The 23,512-nt window shown below is 39.9% G+C and overlaps 1 protein-coding gene across 1 annotated transcript; it reads right to left on the bottom strand.

Moving 5' to 3' along the window:
- Window positions 1-2,664: 2,664 nt before the first annotated feature.
- On the bottom strand, window positions 2,665-22,099 carry LOC129731310 (uncharacterized). Its single transcript, XM_055691189.1, has 8 exons — window positions 21,914-22,099; window positions 21,708-21,858; window positions 21,000-21,648; window positions 20,810-20,936; window positions 4,067-4,426; window positions 3,779-4,009; window positions 3,502-3,720; window positions 2,665-3,114 (listed from the first exon to the last, which is right to left on the bottom strand). The coding sequence occupies exons 1-8, from the start codon at window positions 22,017-22,019 to the stop codon at window positions 2,963-2,965; spliced, it is 1,995 nt and encodes a 664-aa protein (XP_055547164.1). The 5' UTR covers window positions 22,020-22,099; the 3' UTR covers window positions 2,665-2,962.
- Between the last annotated feature and the right edge of the window lie 1,413 nt (window positions 22,100-23,512).

Raw genomic sequence — 23,512 nt, forward strand, 5'->3', positions numbered from 1 at the left:
TACACACATACATACATACATACAGAAAATGCTCAGTTCGTCGTAGTCGAGTGGTATATGACATTCGGCCATTGGGACCACTTTTATACCTTCGGTTTTTCCAGTGATTGCCATACCTTTCTAGGAGAAAGGCAAAACGTATTTCTTTAGTAATTAATTACTGTGACGCAGTGGATTTTCTTCAGCACCCGAAGTGGTGCCTGAATGGCTGCAATATTGGTAGATTTTTTCGATTGATGTTTATTCAAATATTTTTCTGTGTTAAACGGTATTTTATGTGTTCGTAAGACACCTAGGTATTCGGAGCGTATGTTATAGTCATTAAAATTATCGATATTGATCAAAATTCAGGTGTGTGAGGGCCGTTTCCTTCGACTGATTAAAATAGGCGCCATTGCTTAAGCCGTTTCTAACCCTACAATTGCATTTTCTTATGTCAATGAATATATTGTATTATATTGGACGTAATTGCTCATACGGGAAAATGATCTTCTTATAATATGGTTCAAAATTATAGATTCAATAAAGATCCAATCGATCCAACCAATCAGCCCTCAGTAGCTTAACAACGAGAGCTGATATTGGTTCCCGAGTGAGATCGAGTACTTAGCTAGTATTGTTATAAAATTGGCGCATCTCTTCGCATCGCCACAAATTATCGAATTCCTGATAGCTTTGTTACTTTTAAACTTCACAATCCTCACGTTATCTTATAAAATAGTGGTCCATGCTGGTTACTATCAAAACTGCCATTCCAAGCATTTTAATTTTATTATAAGACGCTTCCAAACAAAAAAATTAGCGATATATTTCTAGAAGTTCCACAGAATTTGAAAATCAAATTTTTTGGAACCCTCTTGCACCCATCTCCCAATCGTTTTATGTAGTGCGCCTTTGCTCGAGACATTTCCACTTCACTTTGCGACAAGTTTCAAAAGTTTCTAAATTACATAAATTTTTCATGGTTATATAATTATTAAAAAAAAACAACAATACTTTTTCTGGCAAATTTACTTTCAAATTTTTATTCACTGATTAAAAAAACAGTCAAGAAATCAACATGTTACAACTCGTATGAAGATAACATTTTAGAAGAGATATACATTTTTGCGATTCAACTTTCCAATGATTTCACTTACCAAAAGCTGATGCGCTTAAAAATATTCTTGAGTCAAAATGGTCTAAACAACTATGGACAGTTCATGTCAAGTTGAAAATACTCATGTTTTGTCAGTTACCTATTTCGCATTGAAATGCAGTATTACTAGTCGCTTCTCGGTCTTGGTATTGTATTAATAATAAGCATAAGATTGTTGTCTAGATCAGAATGTATATTACATTTTAGTTAGCTTATGTGTTGTTTTCCTTCCGAGTTCACAAATTTTCCATTAATTTAACTCAACGAATGGTTTTTCCAATGTTGGTTTGCTGTAGCGCTGTACACCAACTAGAGAAGAAATTTTTTGACAAGGGCGAATCAAGAAGTTAGATGATGGTCATGAAACCGCAATTAACAAGTATGATGTTGTTTTACGTGTGTGTATGTAGCTTTCTGGTTCAAAGGAGAATGTTCTTTGGTGAAATAAAGACGCAAGTGAAGCATGAGACGAGTAGAATGAAAGTCCCAGAAGAACCGTCCAAACCGAAGCGAAGCGGCAACAGGCGCAATGTCGATGATGGCGATGATAATAATGATGGTGCTTGCTGAGGAGGGTGTTGATGTTCGAGTTTGATGCTGAACTCGGTTTTCGGATGTTTGTGTCTTTAAATTATGCTGATAAAATTTCCTTACATCTCGTTTCATTGTTCGGGGGGTGGTTGCTTCTGCACTTACACCGCTCTACAATTTTCACGAAATTAAATTAGCCGATCCTGTTTCGCACTTTTCAAAGGCGAGGAAATGTATTCACTATAATATACCGCCACCTTCAACAATGACGGCTATAGCAAATGTTTTGAGTATCGGCGATTCATGTTTGTTCTAATTTCAGAACCTTGAACCTTATCTTGTACTTCTTTCCCAACAGAAAGAATCAGCAAACGCAAATTAGTATCATCATTGATTAACCCAGTCTTTGGTAAGTGTAAATAACACACCCTCGTTTTTGTTGAAATTGTTAAAAATTAATGTGCTAATTAAAATAAGTATAACATATTTGCAAAACTGCAATCCGATGTTAACGGTTATCCAGGCATGAATCCTGGTCTACATTTTATAAACTCATAAACCGAAGGGGCGTAAAAAGCGGTTGCGTGCAAGTGCAGAGCGATTCTCGTCTGATGTAAAGAAGGGAGCCGAGCTCAGCTCTGGAGCGATTCTAGTCTCATAAAAATGAGGGAGACAAAATCGAGCAAATTAGATTTGTCTTGTCAATTAGAAAGCGTACGTGCCGAGGGGTAAATTACACGCAGCTCTAGATTTAATGGCTGAGGGTTTAATTTGTTCGTTCGCTTGTGGTAAGAAAGTTGATATTCAAATTACTACATGAAGCAGAGAGGCCTTTAGGGTGTCATAAGTTAAGAATATGAGAATAAATTTTATCAGAAACATATCCTCAAGCTGTTTTTATCCTGAAGGTGTGTACAAAAATGATTGCTTTGCCGGAAAATAATATTCGGGTGCACATTACTTGCATCTGGTGTGATTTTGTTATTAAAAAAACATTCTTCTGTATGGTTATCACGTTCGTATTTTACTGATTCGTATCGTTTATTCTATATGTGTATATACAGTTGAATTATGAAACAGATTCATTGAAACATATTTTGGTCATTCACAACATTTTTGTTTACAGCTATCAGACTTACTGGCACTACATCAATAATCTGCATTTAATTATATGCCTTCTCATTGCTACGTGGTAGAATTACAGGAGCACCCAGCGTGTCGCATGGGGTTGTCACCGATGTTGCAATGTCTTCCGGATGACTTCATTGGCATGCAGCTACGCCGCTGTCATCATTAATCCAGTCCGCTCAGCTTCGTTTTGAAATTACCGCAGCGTGGAAAGTCTGGTGGCGCTTTCCGCATCTGGTTTACCTCACCGACCTGCAAAACAAGACCCATACCGGTGCCCAGGTGCCATTCGAAGTGACAATGTATCAGCCAGAAACCTGGGCATCAGCGAGAAGTTTAATTTAATTTTCGTTAAACGGAACATTCACAGCGGGGCGATGCGTGGGTGAATTTGAAATTTACCACCCTCCCAATCTAACGCGTTGAATAATTTGTTTGTCTACACAATTTGGTTGTGAATAATGTGTGAAGAACGTTAAAGTTTTTAATTGTGTATCAACGCAGATTTTATGGAAGATTTCGTTATAACGTGTGTAAAGTAGCTTTCCGCCTGTTGTTCAATTCATGTAGCATGTATCGCATTGAAACATCATGCAAACCTGCTTGAACATACATCTTGTTTTGAGAAATCCCTTTCCAATTACAGCAAACTGGTATACTGAATAGAATTATGCTGAAGTGTACATTTAAACAATTTTACGTACCAGTATTATTTGCTCTGAACCGTGTTCGGACGAAACCTTTGTTCGGGATCGATACCGTGTCCTTGTATGGTGGATTGTGGCTGTTTGGTTTACGCGTGAATGTGTTCTCCTGCAAGTATTGCAGTCGTCGGTCCATCGCCTCCTCCGGTAGACGGCCCATGTCGGTGACAATGAATCGATGACCATGAATGTGATACGGATGGTAGAAATCCTGGGTGCCTGTGAGTTGAAGTAAGATTAACCTTCTACTTGGGGGTAAAACTAATCGGAGACTTACAAAGTGCAGTATCAAACAAAACCACCTCGACGATGTCGTCCAGGTCAACTTTCAATTTGTGAGTACAAAAGCAAATGGCATAATCGTTACATTTTTCCGGCAGGTGTGTGTCGTTGCAGAACAGCCGATTCTCGTCGGTAATCAGTTCCGGTTGGATAAGCAACGGGAAACTAGGCCAGACGAAGCTGATATTGTTCGTTACTCCTATGGCGTTGAAAGCGTTTCGAACGGCTGCAGTCCAGTAAGTCATTAATTAAATTTCTCAAATCACGGAATGAAAATACTTACTAGCGTAGTGAACATATCCCTGTTGGGAGAAAAGTAAGCTATTGTTGGACTCAATGACATCGAATCCCACGTACAATCGTTTATCGGGCTCTGATTCGATTAGCTCCTTGTCTCGATATTCTTCGTGGGCCTCTAAATCGGCAGCACAGGAGTCGTTGTCGTGTGGAGTGTAGCAGCGAGCCGTGTGATGATTCAACGTGATGCCAAGTGGAAAGACATCATCAAAGTTCGGCGGATCGTCAACGGGATACATGAGGTCTTTCGTTGGAATGCTCGGATCTGCGTACGAGAGTACGGCGAATCCTTCAACTCGCATCTTGTTGCAAAATCCGATGCCACGAACACGAACCCAGTAATTTCCTACATATATAACAATTGAGCAATGTAATATAATAATTTCAAAGCATTCTGTTATCAATTCAATAACGGCTAGCATAATTTTTTTTGACTCTTTCTCTCTCTCTCTTCCTCTATCACTCTCTCATAATTAAAAAAGGAATCCACTATTTTGAGCCTTAAGATTGACTACATTTTTGAAAAAGGTTGATACAATGGATCCCCACAAAACTGATAAAAAAGTCTAGGTTTATAAACCTTTCAATCAAGCCGATGAGTCTGGCCCTTTAAAAAATATTTTCTGAGCCTAAACGGTTTGATTAAACGGTTTGTTTGATTGGTAATAATTTTGTCCTTTAAAAAAATATAAAAATTTGAAAAAAATATTCTCTACAACAGTGGTTTCCCACCGCTGCTAAATTTGATAGGTGATTAATTGTTTTTAGATACCTTTTTGATAGCGGATAATTATTTCCTCTGAATATTCAGATCTACCAATGGAACAAATTAGATGTGCGGGACGATACAAGACTGAAAAACACAGCCCCGTATCTCAAAAACTTGTATCAGAAATTCTTTTAAAGGGCTGCCAAAAAGGTTGGGAATCACTGATCTACACCGAAGATGTCACACGGATAAAAAAACTAAATATTTATAATCGTCAATACCCTTTTTGGATGAATTATTTTCACAAAAAGGTCGTGAATGAAAAAAAACAATGATAGCACAAAATGGCATCTTTAGCCTATATCAAACATGAGCATTAAGGAAATAATAAAATTTGGTCATTTTTATGTAGTTGCTCATGTCTTACAACATTTTCTAGTTTTGATAGATTTTATATCAAGAAAATGTTAAAATTGTGCGAAAAAATTTTAGTATTAAAGCAAATACCAGTCCACATAAGCACTGAGGATGACTGTATGTCACAGTCGAAATACGTATTTGCGCGGACTGAATTTCAATATTTTTTTTCCCAAATTTCTAGTAGAGTCTAACGGGAACTGATAATTCTTTCTTCTGATTTCTTGAATCACTCTGCTAAGACACTCAGTTTAGATTTTTCAAATTTAAAGCCAATTGTTAAAGGCTGAATATTAGTTTTTATCATCAACAATATCGCACGCTTAGCCTTAAGGCTAAAAGCAGTCTCGATCAACTGGATTAGTTGAGAGAATTCGGTATCGATATTGTTTTTGGCACATTTTGTATGTGTAGGATAAGTACAACGATACACCGTGCCCCAGTGCTGAGTCGAGAAAATTTCCAGCTCGAAAAGATCCTCGACTCGATCGGGAATCGAACCCGATATCACAACCGTGTGGGAGAGCTAGCCGGCCGACATCGCTAACCACAGAGCCACGGGGACCATCAATTCAATATTAATTAAAGTTATCATGGATAAATACAATTGTCAATCTGGTTGCACTGCGCAATAGAGCTATTTACGTTTTTTTGCCTTGGTGCTACATTTCGTATCGGATTTCGACCTTCTGTTTTACTATACACAGACTTCTCAGCCGACTGTTAAGTGTACAGGACAATCGCGGGGCTAGCGCTACGATCCTACTGACACTAACAGTCTCTCCCGAGCCGGGGCTTGAACATACGACGACTAGCTTGTTAGGCCAGCAACGTACCTCGAGACCAGCTGAGAGATATAAAAGCTATTTACGTACGAATGTATTAATACCACGCGTTGAGGAAAACATAAACATATCGCTGTTTTGTTTGCAATGCTACGTTTTGAGTAGTGGGACAAATATTCAGTTGAACATCTATTGAATGGTTCAAATTCGTTTCTGAATACACTTAAAAAAAGCAAAAAAAATGGTAAAAAGTTGAAACAACGATATGCGATGATTTACAGTTTGAAGAAAACAAAAACAACTTTACACGGCTACGTAGGGTTTGCAATCCCGGGAAATATCTTTTGCTTGGATTCCCGGATCCCGGGAACAGAAATATTTGGAAAATCTATAACGACGCTCTTTAGCAGAGTGATTTAAGAAATCAAAAGAAATAATTATCGGTTTCCGTTAGACTCTACTAGAATTTCTAGTATCCCGGATCCCGGGATTCCCGATTACCGAGAAAAAAATCGCAAGATTTACTTTACAATAGTGCAATAAAACTAAATACACTATCAAAACTTGAAACTGACGTCGTCAAAATATATAGCAGCACTAAAATAAGCATTACATGATGCAAATATCTGCTTGAAATGACGGTCAATATTTACTTGCCGTGTAATATCAAATTATTTGCTTCAATTACTTGTCAAAACTGTTTGCTGCCTTACTCAGTAAACGAAAAACTAGGAAAATATTTGTTTCGTCAAATGTCATCCTTTGCTAGTTAGTTCACTACTGAGCGAATTGCTTGAATTTTTTCTTTGTTTATGGATGAGAAAGTTTAGACCTGATGATTGACAAAGGAATTAAAAACCGGAAATCAATGCGAAGAGCAATAAATAATTTAATAAATTTCATAGTTAGTGCTGCTTAGGTCGTGGCTGCGATTTCACAGAAAATTTTTTAGGTAAGCATTCAAATGCTCTAAAACTGACTTCTTTCAAGTCTATTCTTTAGTTCCTTCCGGTTAGTTTCGTTCATTCATAGAAGACTGCCGAATGGAATAACGTTCCAGTTATAGCCCTATTTAGAGTTCCAAGCGAAGGGAAAATCTCATACAAAATGTTAATTTTTTCACGCTCGTGAAAAATGCAACCAGCAAAAATTTCACTTCGCTTGGAACTGTAAACAAATTCGATCCAGCGAAATCAAAGGTTGTGGATTTTATCTTTTTCACTGATGTTTCTTTTTTCACGCATGCCAACGGTAGTGAAAAAAGGAGCAGCAAGCGAAAACTTGCGTGCGTTTATATTCTGTCAGTTGCAGCCAATTTTCATTTCGCTCGGAGTGTAAACTCGTGAATTTCACTTCACTTAAACTGTAAACTGCAAAAGCTGGTGAAATACCCACGTGTTCCACAAACGGGTTTTCACGACAGATTTCGCAAGCGAAAATTTACACTTTTTCACTTGTCAAATGTTTCACTTCGCTTGGAACTGTAAACTATGCTTAATCAATCAAAATTTTCATACGGAATCCTTCTTTTTAAAGCATAGTTTACAGTTCCAAGCGAAGTGAAGAATTTGACAAGTGAAAAAGCGTAAATTTTCGCTAGCGAAAACTGACGTGAAAACCCATTTGTGAAACACGCAGGTATTTCACCAGCCGTCAGTTTACAGTTTAAGTGCAGCGAAAATCAAGTTTTCGCCTGCTGCTGCTTTTTTCACTAGCGTTTGCATGCGTGAAAAAAGTAAACCCAAGTGAAAAAGATGAGATCCACAACCTTAGATTTCGCTGAATCGAATTTGTTTATAGTTCCAAGCGAAGTGAAATTTTCGCAGGTTGTATTTTTCACGGGCGTGAAAAAATGAACATTTTGTATGAGATTTTCACTTTGCTTAATACTCTAAATAGGGTTTAATCATTGATGATACCAACTCCAAAAGGGTTTAAAATATTGTTCTGCCAATGAAAACTAGATTTGTTACGCAGTTCATTTATTATAAATAATTCGCATTGTGTATTGGTAAAGCAAATATATTTGATAAAAAAAATTAATGACGAGGGTACCGTTACTACCGTTTAAACAAACAGTATTTTGAGCAAATATTTGCTATAGTGTACTGCATATACGAAAGCCCTAAGAAATGTGTTGCCAAAAATAGTCCGTATCAAATATAGCAAATATATGCCTAACACTCAGCTTTCTTTTGAACAAACTGAAAGTATCGGACTCCAGTTTCTAATGAAATGTAGCAGGACCTGGAATCGTTGATTTGGAAGAATTCTAAAAACCAAACACCAGCGGTGATTCAGCGGACTTCAGTAAAGTTTTACAGAGGAAAATTACATAATTTTGGCTTAACGGAAAATTATCGGCGGATCTGAAGCGATTGTTCGACGACATGAAAACCCTGAAACCTCTTTTTCTGCAAATATTTGCTTCAAAAATCGATCGCGATTTCTTATATAAACTTTAATATGTTCTGTTATGTTCCTTTTTTTAATTTGTTTTTCATGCGAATTGATGATGAAATATTTTGTTACCTTTTATATATAAACTTTATTTGAAATCTCATTTTGCTAAGATTTTTTTCCATTCCCGGATCCCGGGAATTCCCGGAAAATGAGATTTTTCATTCCCGTTTCCCTGGAAATCAACTCCCGGGAATATTGCAAACCCTAGTGAAACGTCACCGATCTATATATATTTGTGCGACAATTAGGCTTGTAAATGATCACGGTAGAACCACTTTTCATTGCGATAATCGTCTTTTTTTTTCCTGACGGTGGCAAGGCTCGCTGTCTAAATATATTCTTGAACAAACATGTCAAACGAGTTTTTTTTTCCTAAAACGTGTTTTGACATTTTTTTCTAAAAATGATAACTACGCACGTTGTGTGCGGAGATTTTGGAAGTTACTCATATCATTGATCTTGTAATAATATTTATCAACTTAGATAGAACGAAGTAGACAGAAATAGGTCAAAATAACATCGCAGAACGAATGACATTGATACGCGAGTGTCAATTGACCATGTTCTTCATGTGAGAAGCGACGCACACTGGGAAAAATGAACCCAAATTCCCACTAATTAGAAGTCGCTGGGCTCGCAACCTGAAATATAGCATTTTTTATGTTAAATTGATCAATAAAAATAGATAATTTCCCGTGCCCTGCATGAGATGAAACCATCGCCAATCGATTTGTTGACCAATTGTACATAAGAAGTGCTATATTTCAGGTTACCAGTCCAGCGGCTATTAATTAGTGAAAGAACCGGAACCCACATTTCCACTAATAAATCGCCGCTGGTATAACAACCTGAAATATAGAAATTTTTATGTAAAATTGGTCAGAAAATCGATTGGTGATGGTTTCATTTTGTGCAGGGTGCGAGAAACGGTTCATTTTGCCCTTTTCGCTCTTTATTTTCGCACTTTTGGAAATACAGACACTTTAGAGTCTCGTGCACGTGATGAAATTTATTGACCAATTTTACATAAGAAATGCTATATTCCAGGTTGCCAGCCCAGCTGCTTCTAATTAGTGGGAATTTGGGTTCATTTCTTCCCAATGTGCGATGGTTGTTCTACATTTACGAGCGAAATCCTACTGTGACGCATGCTAAGAAAGCAAAATCAAATGAGCGTGTTAACCGTTTTCAAGCCTGACGACAACTGTCAAAACCGTTATAAAACGCATTGTTATTTTGATTCTGCATAACTCCGGAAGAACATTCTAAAATGCCTAAGGTTCAAAATAATCGATTTAATAACTATCCGCGCCATTCCGGGTCATGTTACTTGTGTGTTGGTATAACCAAGTCAGTGCATTGTGGTGAATTTTAACCTGTGTTTTTTACGCTCATAATGTTGTCCAAAAAATAGGCAAAAACCAAAACTTTCGGTATTTTGAATCAGGATGACGCGAGGTAGTGTTAAGTAGCTGCAAGGTTACAGAGCGCGCTTTGATAGTCATAGGTTTGAATTTTAGAAGAATCAGGCCATTCGGCACTTTTTTTTTCTTCACATAACATTTATTTGACACGGCACAAATACAATTTAATGTTTAACGGCGCCAATTATATCTGATGACTTAAAAACTAAAGCAAATTTTTTATCCTCGCTGCCGACTACGAGCTGAAATTAAGTCTAACTTAAAACTAGCATGGGATTTCCAATCAGTGTTTTGTTGTTCAATGGTCGTCTGATAATCGTCGAATGGCATGTATGGATTCGTTCTGCTGAGCCACGATGTCGTGAGTTGGGACAGAGGCTCGTAGTCCTTGGGTCCTGGTTCTGTTGTGCGGGGTCTGGTTGCTGGTTTTGTGCTTAAGGTTCAAACGTGTTCTTGTCGTTTTGTTGGGTGTAGACGGAGGGGAACGGGACTAGACTGGGGCGTGGATGGATTTCAGGAAAACGTATATAAGGGACATGTAGGATAGGTCACGGCTCGCCAAGACATCACGAACAGGAACAGCCGGCTGTCTACCCTCGGCCTGCAGGGAAGCTATTAATTTAGACCTGGCGTCACGGTGTACAGGGCATGACCAAACCACATGCTCTATGTCGTGATAACCTTCACCACAGGCACAGATACCACTTTCCCCGAGCCCAACACGACGGAGGAGCGCGTCAAATCTATAGTGATTGGACATAAGCCGGGACATCACGCAAATGAAATCCCGACCTACATCCAACCCCTTGAACCACGGGTTCGTCGATACTTTGGGGATTATGGAATGTAACCACCTTCCCAATTCCCCTCTGGTCCAAGCATTTTGCCAACTGATGATCGTATTCTGACGTACAAGTGCGAAAAATTCATTAAAGGCAATTGGTCTTTCATAAATATCACCGTTTGTTGCGCCCACCTTAGCCAAAGAGTCCGCTTTCTCATTACCCGGTATCGAGCAGTGAGAAGGGACCCACGCTAAGGTAATCTGAGTAGATTTTTCGGATAAAGCACTCAGATGTTCCCGTATTTTCCCCAGGAAATACGGAGAGTGCTTAACATCTTTCATCGATCGGAGAGCCTCAATGGAACTGAGACTGTCCGTAAAGATGAAATAATGGTCCGTGGGCATTTTTTCGATAATCCCTAGGGTGTACTGAATTGCAGCTAATTCTGCGACGTAAACAGAAGCAGGATTATCGAGCTTATGGGAGACGGTTAAATTGTTATTGAAGATACCGAAGCCAGTGGACCCATCAAGAAGTGATCCGTCAGTGTAGTACATATTGTCGCAGTTGATGTTTCGATATTTATTGGAAAAAATTTTAGGGATCTGCTGCACGCGTAAATGATCCGGGATTCCACGAGTTTCTTCTATCATGGATGTATCGAAAAACACAGTAGAATCAGAAGTATTTGATAAGTCGACACGATTTGGAATATTCGAAGAAGGGTTAATATTTTGGGACATGTGATTGAAATACAATGTCATAAAACGGGTTTGAGAATTAAGTTCGATTAACCTTTCAAAATTTTCAATCACGGGACGGTTCAAGACCTCACATTTGATTAGAATACGAGAAGACAGGCTCCAGAAGCGGTTTTTCAATGGTAGTACTCCAGCTAAAACCTCCAAACTCATCGTATGGGTCGACTGCATGCAACCTAAGGCGATACGCAAACAACGATATTGTATTCGCTCCAGTTTGATCAAATGTGTGTTTGCTGCGGAGCGGAAGCAGAAACACCCGTATTCAATAACAGACAATATCGTTGTTTGGTAAAGCCTTATAAGGTCTCCTGGATGGGCTCCCCACCATTGTCCGGTTATTGTACGAAGAAAATTCACTCTTTGTTGACATTTTTTCATCAGATACCTCACGTGACAACCCCAGGTGCCTTTAGAGTCGAACCAGACACCAAGATATTTGTGTACCAAAACCTGAGAAATCGTTTTACCCATTAATTGTGTTTGAAGCTGAGCAGGTTCATGCTTCCTAGAAAAAACTACTATCTCAGTCTTCTCCGGAGAGAATTCGATACCTAGCTGTAAAGCCCAAGCAGACAAATTGTCCAAGGTATCTTGCAATGGTCCTTGCAAATCGGCAGCTTTGGCTCCTGTAACAGAGATTACACTGTCGTCTGCAAGTTGTCTTATCGTGCATGAATTTGCCAGACATTCGTCGATGTCATTTACATAAAAGTTGTAAAGAAGGGGGCTTAAACATGAGCCCTGGGGAAGACCCATGTAGCTAATGCGAAAAGTTGCCAAATCGCCATGCGTAAAATGCATGTGCTTTTCGGACAACAAGTTGTGCAAAAAATTGTTCAAAATTGGAGAAAATCCTTGTCGGTGAAGTTTACCCGAAAGAATGTCAATAGAAACGGAATCAAAAGCCCCCTTAATGTCCAAGAACGCAGACGCCATTTGTTCTTTACGAGCATACGCCAGCTGAATATCTGTTGAAAGCAACGCAAGACAATCATTCGTCCCTTTGGCACGGCGGAAGCCAAATTGAGTTTCTGATAGTAGACCATTTGATTCGACCCAGTGGTCTAAACGACGGAGTATCATTTTTTCCATCAATTTCCGGATACAGGATAGCATTGCAATCGGCCTATAAGAGTTGTGATTAGAAGCTGGTTTCCCTGGTTTTTGGATGGCGATCACCTTCACTTGCCTCCAATCCTGCGGTACAATGTTTTGCTCCAGGAACTTATTGAACAAGTTCAACAAGCGCCTCTTGGCATTGCCGGGTAGATTCTTCAACAAGTTGAATTTGATTCTATCTAATCCAGGCGCGTTATTGTTACAGGACAGGAGGGCAACTGAAAGTTCTGCCATCGTAAAAGGTGATTCTATCGCGTCGTGGCCCGGAGACGCATCGCGAACAATATTTTGCTCAGGAACAGAGTCCGGACATACTTTCCTGGCAAAATCAAATATCCACCTACTTGAAGACTCCTCGCTTTCGTTGACCGTTACGCGATTCCGCATTCTTCGGGCTGTGTTCCAAAGAGTGCTCATCGATGTCTCCCTCGACGTCTCGTTCACGAACCGACGCCAATATCCACGTTTCTTTGCTTTAGCCAAGCTTTTAAGCTTGGTATCAAGCTCCGAATACCGTAAATAGTCGCCAGGTATACCTCCCGTCTGGTAGGCCTTAAACGCGTCGGATCTTTGCGTGTAGACATCGGAGCACTCTTGGTCCCACCACGGAGTGGGAGGCCGTTCTTTGATCGTTACGCCGGGATATTTCTTCGTTTGGGCTTGCAACGCGGCGTCGAGAATCAAGCCCGCGAGGAGGTTGTATTCTTCAAGTGGTGAATGATGTTGAATCGACTCGACCGCTTTTGAAATCATTTCCTCGTATAACTTCCAATCGACATTTCGTGTGAGGTCATACGGAATGTCAATTGGTCGCATGCGAGTTGACCCGTTAGTAATTGAAATAAGAATAGGCAGATGGTCGCTACCGTGAGGATCGAGGATTACCTTCCATGTGCAATCCAACCGTAGCGACGTCGAACATAAGGATAGATCCAAAGCGCTTGGGCGCGCTGGAGGTTTCGGGATACGTGTCATTTCACCGTTGTTTAAAATAGTCATGTCGAAGTCATCGCAAAGGTTATAGATTAAAGAGGAGCGGTTATCATTGTATGGGGAACCCCAAGCCACGCCATGAGAGTTGAAGTCTCCCAAAATCAAACGTGGCGAGGGAAGAAGTTCTATTAAATCAAAGAGCAGCCGTTGCCCAACCTGTGCTCTGGGGGGAATATATATTGAGGCAATACAAAGCTCTTTACCTTGTATTGTCATTTGACATGCGACAACTTCGATGCCTGGAATCGAGGGGAGGTTAATACGATAGAAAGAATAGCACTTTTTAATCCCTAAAAGTACTCCTCCATATGGGGTGTCTCGATCAAGGCGAATAATATTAAAATCATGGAAGTTGAGATCAATATTTGAAGTAAGCCAAGTTTCACAAAGGGAAAATGCATCGCATTTGTTTTTATTTATCAAAACTTTAAACGAATCAATTTTTGGTAAAATACTTCTACAATTCCACTGTAAGACAGAGATAGAATCCTTCATATACGCAGTTGAATTAGGCATCGAAGGATACAATCGCTGCAAGGAGAGGCCATTGGGCAGTCAACTGCTTCAAAAATGATCTAACTGTTGGGAGGAATGCTGTAAGAAAAATTTTAATTGGATCGGGTACATTGAAAGTTTCAAAAATCCAGTCCACAATGTCAGAAAATTTCACTAATCCAGAGTTTGTTTCATCAACTGGGAGTGTAAAAGGAGCAACTGGGGTTTTAGATGTTCCTGGCAGTGCTGGGAACTCCTTCTGGGACTTTAAATTTGCCAGCCCAGGAGGAGTTTGCTTCGGTTTTTCCGCAGCACTGTTTGGTTTGTTTGTAACCTTCATTTCACTTTGAGAAATCTTAGGACCTTTTCTGGGAAGTTTAGGAGAGGAAACACTTTTCCTCTTTCTAGACTCCCCAGGATTGGCGTAAGATGCTCCCGCTGGTGAATCGTCAGAATCGGTTTCCTCAGAGGGCAACAGATCGAAGGGGTTCGAAGTAACGGGAGAAGTGGTAACGGTCTTCTTCAGCATGTCAGCGTAGGAACGCTTTGAACGCTCTTTGAGAGACCGTTTTATTTTATCCCTGCGCTGCATGTACACCGCACATGTCGAGAGCTCATGCAGATTTTCTCCGCAGTGAATACACTTTTCAGCGTTAACACTGCAAGAATCTTCCGCATGAGACTCCCCACACTTGCCACAACGTGCCTTATTGCAGCAGTAGGCGGCTGTATGGCCTAACTGCTTGCAATTCAGGCAGTTCATGACGCGGGGCACGTAGAGCCTCACAGGGAGACGAACCCGGTGGATCGAGACGTGGCTTGGTAGTGCAGACCCGGCGAACGTAACTCGAAACGAGTCTGACGGAGTGTATACTGTTTTGCCACCGATGATCGATGCTGACCGCAATTGCTTGCAGTCGAGCACCTTTACTTCGGGACACGTTTTGTTCTTAAAGCACCCTTTGGCACTTTGCAGTATACACTCGACGGACAGACTCGAATCGGTTATGACACCGTCGATCTCCACGTCTCGTGCGGGTATGTAAACGCGATACTCGCGTGTGAAGAGCTCAGAGCAAGCTATATCGTTGGCCTCTTTCAGGTTACCGACCACGACACGGAGCTTGTTAGGCCGGACCTTGGAAATTTCGGTCACGCCCTTGTACTTTAGGTCTTTAGAAATCAGGTCTTTAGAAATCTGCAAGAGGTTCAACTTTTTCGATTTCGGTCTTGCCTTTGGCCGAAAATAAACAGTATAGCTGCCCTGGGCTCCGTCTGGGTAAAGCCTGGGGCGAGGGGGGACTGAAGAATGAACAGGGGAGGGGGTAACAGAAGGGTCAGGGTCAGAGGGGTTCGGGGATGGTGGCGCGGGAGGCGAGGGATCTACATCCATCGCGCTATGTTTAGCGCACTAGCGCTGACAAGAACACGTACCTTTTTATTTCTCCCTTCCAGTAAGGTTGGTTGTCCGATCGTTCGAAGTAGCAGCCGTTACAGCCAGCAGCACCAATACAGCAGCACCAAACAGCCACCAGCAGCGAGCCAGGTGTGAGATCACTCCACACAGCGATACGACTCGCTGACACTGATGGCTTCTTCTTTTTCCTCGTTTGTGTCTCGTCCACTGCTGTAGCACAATCCAGCCAGCAGCCAAATCGGCTTACGCACCAGCTGGCAGTCACGATGCGAAACAGTTGCACAAAGGAACGACCTTGAACCCGGATTTATTTCACTCGACCAGGCAAACAATGCCAACACTTGTTCACACGTCTTTTGTTTTATACTCTATCGGACCGATCACCAAACACGTCCAGTACTGATGCGTGTTCGGCACAGAATGATTCGGCACTTTTATATGGGTTTATTCTTGAACTCCTCACCTCGGATTAAACCGATATTCCCGAAGAATGCACGGATTAAATACCTAATTTTCACGAAATCATTGAACAAATAAACTAAATAAGCTTACGTTAGTCAGCCTATACACCAGAGAGACGCCGAGACACTCACCGTTAAGGCAACTGTCAACATCAAAACGGGCGAGCTGTATAATTTTGCATTGCCGTTACCCGTTTTGATGTTGACAGTTGCTTTAACGGTAAGTGCCTTGGCGATTCTCTAATATACAGGTTCCCTAGCTTACGTGCTCTTATGGAATCGTTCAGCATTGCATATTAAGTAAAATTAGCTATATTTATCCTGAATTTTGTAAAACAAGCCATTTTTCACAACGCTTCCATATCCATATCAAAACTTGAATCACTGCTCAATTATTCATCTCACGACGCCCCCATATTCATCACACTGTTGATCATGAATGAATCACATTATCATGAATGAACGTAGCCGCAGCCCGTCGTAGTAGGTTACCTAGATATCCGCTGTAGTTGTTTACGTGCAAAATTGGTAACCTAGGTAACCAGTACAGTGCTGTAGATTTATGTCAATTATGTCGGAATAATTCAACATTTTCAGTATGATTTTTTCGTATCAACAAAAACTGATTTGGCAAGAAGAAAACTGGCAGCACAGCTAGCTAGTGAAATGTGCTTTGAAACCTCTCCGTTCAAGTTATTCATTTTTGTGTGATTTCCACGGACAAAATTGTTGTAAAGTGTGAAGATGTGTCGTGTGATGCTATATTAACGAGAGAAAAGTGAAGATTTAGTGATTAAGTGAATACAAGTGAAAAATTATCGCGGTTTTAAAATTACAAACCCGCAAAATTGTATAAGTGTGAGTGTAAGCTCTGCGTCGCGCAAGCTAGCCGTATGATATAGGAGAACAAAGGCCTGCCTAGTGATAGTGATGTGAGCGAAAGGAATGGCAAGACATTGAGCGTTGCACTGCGATGTATCGCTTGGTGCTGGTCGGCGTCTGTTTCGCCGGATTCATTCGAATGATTCAGATAAGTATTTGTTTTTGTGTCAAACTTTTGAAGAACTCATAGGCTTTGTGTCATAATGTTAAGAGTCTGAATGTGTTGATGTGTGCGCCATCAAGTGGAAGCAGTAGCGAATATTCTACCGAACTCTTTTTCGCGACGGTGCTGCGCCGTTCATAACTGCACTTGTAGGTTTGAAAACAAACAGCAAAACGAAACTACACTCATCACCTCCGTCATTTTTTTTTTCGTACGGCATTTGATAGAATTGCTTTTTTGTTGTTCGTGTTTACGAACTACACCCTGTTGTTTTCGGGTGTTAAACAATAATTTCGCGTAATGATTATGCCCACATTATTGTTTCATGATTGTATTGACAGTCCAAATGGGCAGAGATAACTTTGGTTAAAGAGGAAATAGCCGAATAGTATATATTGGGCTGGTAGTATTTGCTTGTCAGGAGACTTTATACGATATTTATACCTTATATTTATACGATACTAAATAGCATATACCATGCTATGGTAATGAAAATTGTATATTAAATTTAATGATTTTACTAACTTTTGAAAAATATTGCTATACATGGACAATTTTTAATTGTTATTTTTATATGTTTTTATATTCGTGTTCGCGTGCATTTAATATTTAGAAGTAATCAATTTTGGATAAAATTCATTTAGTCGAAACTAAATCACGGTTAGAAGTAGAGTTTGAATACCCGGCTTCACGCATATTGTTCTACACAAAATAGAATTAGTGATAGAGCCCTCATTGGGTCATAATTTGCTAACAGTGACTAAACAAAATAGCTAAAGTAGTTCCAGTAAACATGCACGTGGTTTATGAGAGTTTGAAATGTAAGTTTTGCTGCTAACCAGAATCGATGCTAACTATTTTTCGATTTTTCTAGCTTTTGAACAGTCGTTTTAAATATTATTTTCTAATTATGGCTAGTTTGGCGTTTTGTTCGCGAATTTAAGACTACGTTTTGGCAAGTATGTGTACCTGCATTTTTCAAATTATTGGGGCTTTGGATGCATGCAACTTTGCCAATTTTTGTATTTGATAGGCGACTCTTGTGTAGACAAACAACAAAGAATCGACGTGAAACGCCGCGTCCCTACGCGTCCACATCGGTGAGAAGGAATAGAGCGGTCGTGCATGATGCCTCGGTTTTGCCTTGAATTAGGCAGAGATCAGGAAATCGCTTATTAAGAACAGACGAATGTCGTTAGTCGACCTGTTAAGCAGAAAGCCAGATCTCCGGGTGACCGAATATCTAGAGACTTCGCGTCGATACCTTCCATGAGGTCGCATTTTCTACAGATTAGTTATAACCGTGTTATAATTTTCGGTACAAATAGGATCACTTCACGAAGAAGCGATAGGAGTGACGAGGCGTTAACGTGGACTCAGCTCTAGTAGCTTTTGTTATATCCTGTAATCAGCTGAGATAAATCAATGGGAGATACGTTTCGGTAGTTGCATAATGACTTCATAAATAGATATCCGAATGTCCGAATGTCACGTCGATACCTTCCATGAGTTCGTGTTTTCTACAGATAGTTTATCAACGCGATATAGTTTTCGGTATAACCTCATCGAGGAAACAATAGAAGTGTAGTTGTATGATGATTTGATGAGGGAATGTTCGAATATTTTATACTGTCTTAATTTAGTCGCAGGTCCGGTATCCTCGCGTGCCCTTATTTTTCGGTAGTATATCAAACAGAACGAGTTCGAATGGCGTAATAATTTTCGCGGAGGTTATTATGAACTTGTAGACGCGATATTTGTTATTGTGAACCCGGTACTCGAACTCAGCGCATCGTTTACCAAAACGAAACCTGCTGCAAACCCTACCCTTTTCTCCAACATCCCAGTGATTTCTCGTGGAAGTGCAGAGGTGTTCTCGGCTTCCAATAAAGCGAGTATCACGTCAACATATTCCTATACACACTCCTTCTTTGACCTGCATTCGGATGCGGCCGGCGCTGGTATTGCCTAACATAAAGATTAAGATCACCAGTTTTTACACATTGAGGATGAATGTTAGTCCCAAGCATCATCCATTGGTTCTCTGTGTAATTACAGCTGATCTGGCAATAACGGAGTAGCAACCGCGGGCAGTCAATCATGCTCATGCTCATGCTCATGCTCAACAAAAACTGATTTGGCAACTTTCGATTTTCTTCAACGCAAGGAAAACAGATTAAAATACATACAGTTGAAATTCAAGAATTGCAGAAATTCATCTCATATATTTCTGCTAATTTAAGCTTGTTTTTGGAAATTTGAGGTAAATATTTCAAAGATTAAAGTATTCTTAGTGTAGTGAGTGATTTTGTTTGGTGATTAAAATAAAAAGTGGCCCGCTAGTGATGAAAGAAACTTTGGTAGGCTGCTGAACGAGTCCCGTTGTAACCGTATAGAACGTTGCGCGGATTTTGTTTTCTGAGGTAGGTGATTGAATTAAATGAGTTTTCGAGTGCAGATGCCCGACTATAATATCAAATTTAGTGCTTTTAAGTGAGTTTTTGAGGATAATACTTTATGAGGAATCTAAAGTGAACTAAGAAGAATTCACTCCATTGATTAGCAGATTGGTTTAAGAAGAAAATATGCGTTTTTTTCTGTTTTCAATTGCGTTTCCATGTTGAATGAGATGAATATATGGGCTGAGATGAATATTGAGCAGTTCCCTCATATCAACCTCACGCATTCATACATTTATATTTACTCCAGTTACCATACTTAATATACATACACATACACATACACATACATCTATGATAATATACTTACACATTAGAACACCTACAAGCATGCATAGTCGATGGCCTATTTCACACTCAATCCGTTGGGCCCAGATTGGAAAACGTTTTTATAAGGATAGCTATGCCTATCTACATGAAAAATTTGGATGGTGAAAAACCACATCAATATTGTGTGAAATTAGAGCAATTTTTGATTTGGTTTGATACGGTATCCGAATGTGTCTTAGCCATGACTCAATTTTTGTGAACGATAAAATCAAAAATAAATATAATAACAAAATTTGCACTAGTAATAGTACCGTGTTTGTATCTAACCTTCTTCAAGCGAGTTTAATATATTGGTTGGATAAACCTGGTAAACAAAGGTTTTGCCTTAAAGCTAACCATTCTTGTGAATTTTGGTTCCGCGGCCTTTTGACGCACTTTACATTTACTAACTTTACACCAAATTCACAGGAATGGTTAAAAAGTTATAATAATTTTTCCAGTTTAAGCTCTAGGGCAACTTTTCTTCACATTTATCGACCAGCGCAATGCTTACGTATAATTTATGTGCGAAATCAACTTTTGCAATAATTGATGGTATTTAAACGTTTTCAACAATTAATTGTGCAACTTTTGAATACACTCTAGTTTTAAGGAGAAAATCCAATAAAAAAGTGATTCCCATTTAAAAATTCAGAATTTAATGGTAGTTTACATACCAGAAATTTTAATTCAGATTAGGGAAAGGTTTTTTTTTGCGTATGAGCTGAACATGCTCGTTCAAACAACTCCTTATGTAAAGAAGTATGTTATCTTGAATAGTGATTAAATATCACTACTTTTGATTTGTACTACTGGTATCAATTTGGAAATGAATTAGAATATCAATGGATCACAACAGTTATAGAGTTCAAAAACCAATTAGAGAAAATAATTTTTTATCCTCTTTAGAAACAAATAACACTCACATTTTCAAAAACTTTTGAAGCAAAACGGAACAGTATGTAGGTAATACCTACAATTACGTAGGAAAAATTACGTCACTATACTACCCCGTTTTACTGAGCATACGCTAAAAAAATCTATTGACAGCAGTGACTATTTCCTTTGAACTTAAAAGTTTTACCTTCCGATTGATTAGCGACCAGAACAAAGTCGTACCGCTCTCCTGATACGGAAATAAGCGTATCAACAACATGCGGCTTCACTGCGCCTCCGTCTGTAGCAATAATCGTCATTCTGTGCTTTTCGATCTGCATTACATAACATCAGTAAATTAATCACGTTCTTGATAGCAGTGAATGAAATGTACTCACTTGCAGCTGAAACGGACAATACTGACTGCCTGCACTGATCAGCCGAAAGCGGTAACGCTTGTTTGGTTGGACCCGGAACACCGTTAACGGCACGTAGTCAACGTGTTTGTATCGTCCCCGACCATTAATTAGCACGGAGTCGACATTCATCTGCGAACTTTGCAATCCTGGTACCCACCGTTCTACTGAATCCAGCGTCCAGTCAGATAAGATCATTACATGTTCCGAAAGATCATTGTCGTACAAGTTAACGTTGATGTCACTGGGATTTCTCACGATTGCAACTCCTATGTGCCCATTCGGTTTCTGATATCCTGAGTGTGAATGATACCACTGGGTTCCGACTTCTTTCGCCTTGAACATATATCGAAAAGTAGTTCCCGATGGGATTGGACATTGCGTAACCATTGGAACGCCGTCCATCCATGGCGTGTCTATTTGATGAAAACCGTGCCAATGAATCGTAGAAGCAAGTCCTTCCATATTGTTGAAAACATCAACCACAATCATATCGTTCCGGCAAACATAAATCGAAGGTCCGGGCATTTTGCGATTAATTGCCACTATAGCACGTTCCATTCCGTTGGCTGTTACACACTGTGGATGAAAGCAATGCTCCCGAATTCCAAGACGGCAATCCCAACATGATCTACTCAGATGTTTTCGGTTAAACGTATGTCAGTTTTTAAGCATTGTTTGAGCACTTACGATCCCATTGTAGCATGGTTTTCCAGAGTCCAATCGAAATAGCATGTTCTTGGTGGTTCATCGGCACTACACGGACGGTCACATTCCTCTCCTGGATATACTCGAGTTGTTTGGTTGCGATGAGAGCTGATTAACTCGGTCCAGATTTCCTCTGTAAATAATTTAAGTCTAAGTACACTGGCGTTGCTTTGTAATTGTAATCTCACTTGGTTTGGTTAATAAAGGGAAGTCAAAGTAGGATTCGGCAGCATGCAGTAGGCAAATTACTAGCAACAGACTTAAGCTCACTCGGCAGTTCTTCGCACGTGCCATAGAATCTCGTTTTTTGATTCGCGACTTTCTGTCTGTACTTGACTATGAAGCGCTTGACGAATAACTAACTGGTGATAACTGGGGATTAGCATTCCGGGAAGATCAAGACGAGCTCACGAAATAATTATATAATCGTACTGTACGGGAGCATATCAGCAGCTTATCGCCTTTCGTTTCGTTGCATTCAAATTAGACATGTGCGCCGATGATTGTGTGAACAAAAAAAGTGGGAAAAGAGTGATTGTGTGGACAAAAAAAAAGTGGGAATTATTACAGTCAAGAGCTAAAATCAGCATGTTTGCTAAAACACACAAAAACGGACCACACCAAGATCTTCAAAATTGTGAAATCTTTGAAGTCATTCTAGAAAAATGAAATGGAGTTCTGTTACTCTGGCTGTAGAGTAGAGGGAGAAACTGACCTACGCACAGTAATGACCGACGCAACCATGGAGGTGCATAACATTCTAATTTATTTTTTTACACTTTGACTTAGTCCACGACAAATTTCTTTATTTGCCATTGAAGCAAAAGTAGAATTTTTTGCCGATTGCAATGCTATCCTGTATCCGGAAATTGATGGAAAAAATGATACTCCGTCGTTTAGACCACTGGGTCGAATCAAATGGTCTACTATCAGAGACTCAATTTGGCTTCCGCCGTGCCAAAGGGACGAATGATTGTCTTGCGTTGCTTTCAACAGATATTCAGCTGGCGTATGCTCACAAAGAACAAATGGCGTCTGCGTTCTTGGACATTAAGGGGGCTTTTGATACCGTTTCTATTGACATTCTTTCGGGCAAACTCCACCGACAAGGATTTTCTCCAATTCTAAACAATTTTTTACACAATTTGTTGTCCGAAAAGCACATGCATTTTACGCACGGCGATTTGGCAACTTTTCGCATTAGCTACATGGGTCTTCCCCAGGGCTCATGTTTAAGCCCCTTTCTTTACAACTTTTATGTAAATGACATCGACGAATGTCTGGCAAATTCATGCACGATAAGACAACTTGCAGACAACAGTGTAATCTCTGTTACAGGAGCCAAAGCTGCCGATTTGCAAGGACCATTGCAAGATACCTTGGACAATTTGTCTGCTTGGGCTTTACAGCTAGGTATCGAATTCTCTCCGGAGAAGACTGACATAGTAGTTTTTTTCTAGGAAGCATGAACCTGCTCAGCTTCAAACACAATTGATGGGTAAAACGATTTCTCAGGTTTTGGTACACAAATATCTTGGTGTCTGGTTCGACTCTAAAGGCACCTGGGGTTGTCACGTTAGGTATCTGATGAAAAAATGTCAAAAAAGAGTGAATTTTCTTCGTACAATAACCAGACAATGGTGGGGAGCCCACCCAGGAGACCTTATAAGGCTTTACCAAATAACGATATTGTCTGTCATTGAGTACGGGTGTTTCTGCTTCCGCTCCGCAGCAAACACACATTTGATCAAACTGGAGCGAATACAATATCGTTGTTTGCGTATCGC

This window comes from Wyeomyia smithii, chromosome 3, assembly GCF_029784165.1.
Source record: "Wyeomyia smithii strain HCP4-BCI-WySm-NY-G18 chromosome 3, ASM2978416v1, whole genome shotgun sequence".
In the NCBI taxonomy this organism is placed as follows: Eukaryota; Metazoa; Arthropoda; class Insecta; order Diptera; family Culicidae; genus Wyeomyia; species Wyeomyia smithii.

Coding starts and splice junctions, on each gene's coding strand:
- LOC129731310 (XM_055691189.1), bottom strand. CDS start 22,019: ATGGCACGTGCGAAGAACTGCCGAGTGAGCTTAAGTCTGTTGCTAGTA. Junction 20,937..20,999: donor ATTGTCCGTTTCAGCTGCAA/GTGAGTACATTT, acceptor TATGTAATGCAG/ATCGAAAAGCACAGAATGAC. Junction 4,010..4,066: donor GGGATATGTTCACTACGCTA/GTAAGTATTTTC, acceptor ACTGGACTGCAG/CCGTTCGAAACGCTTTCAAC.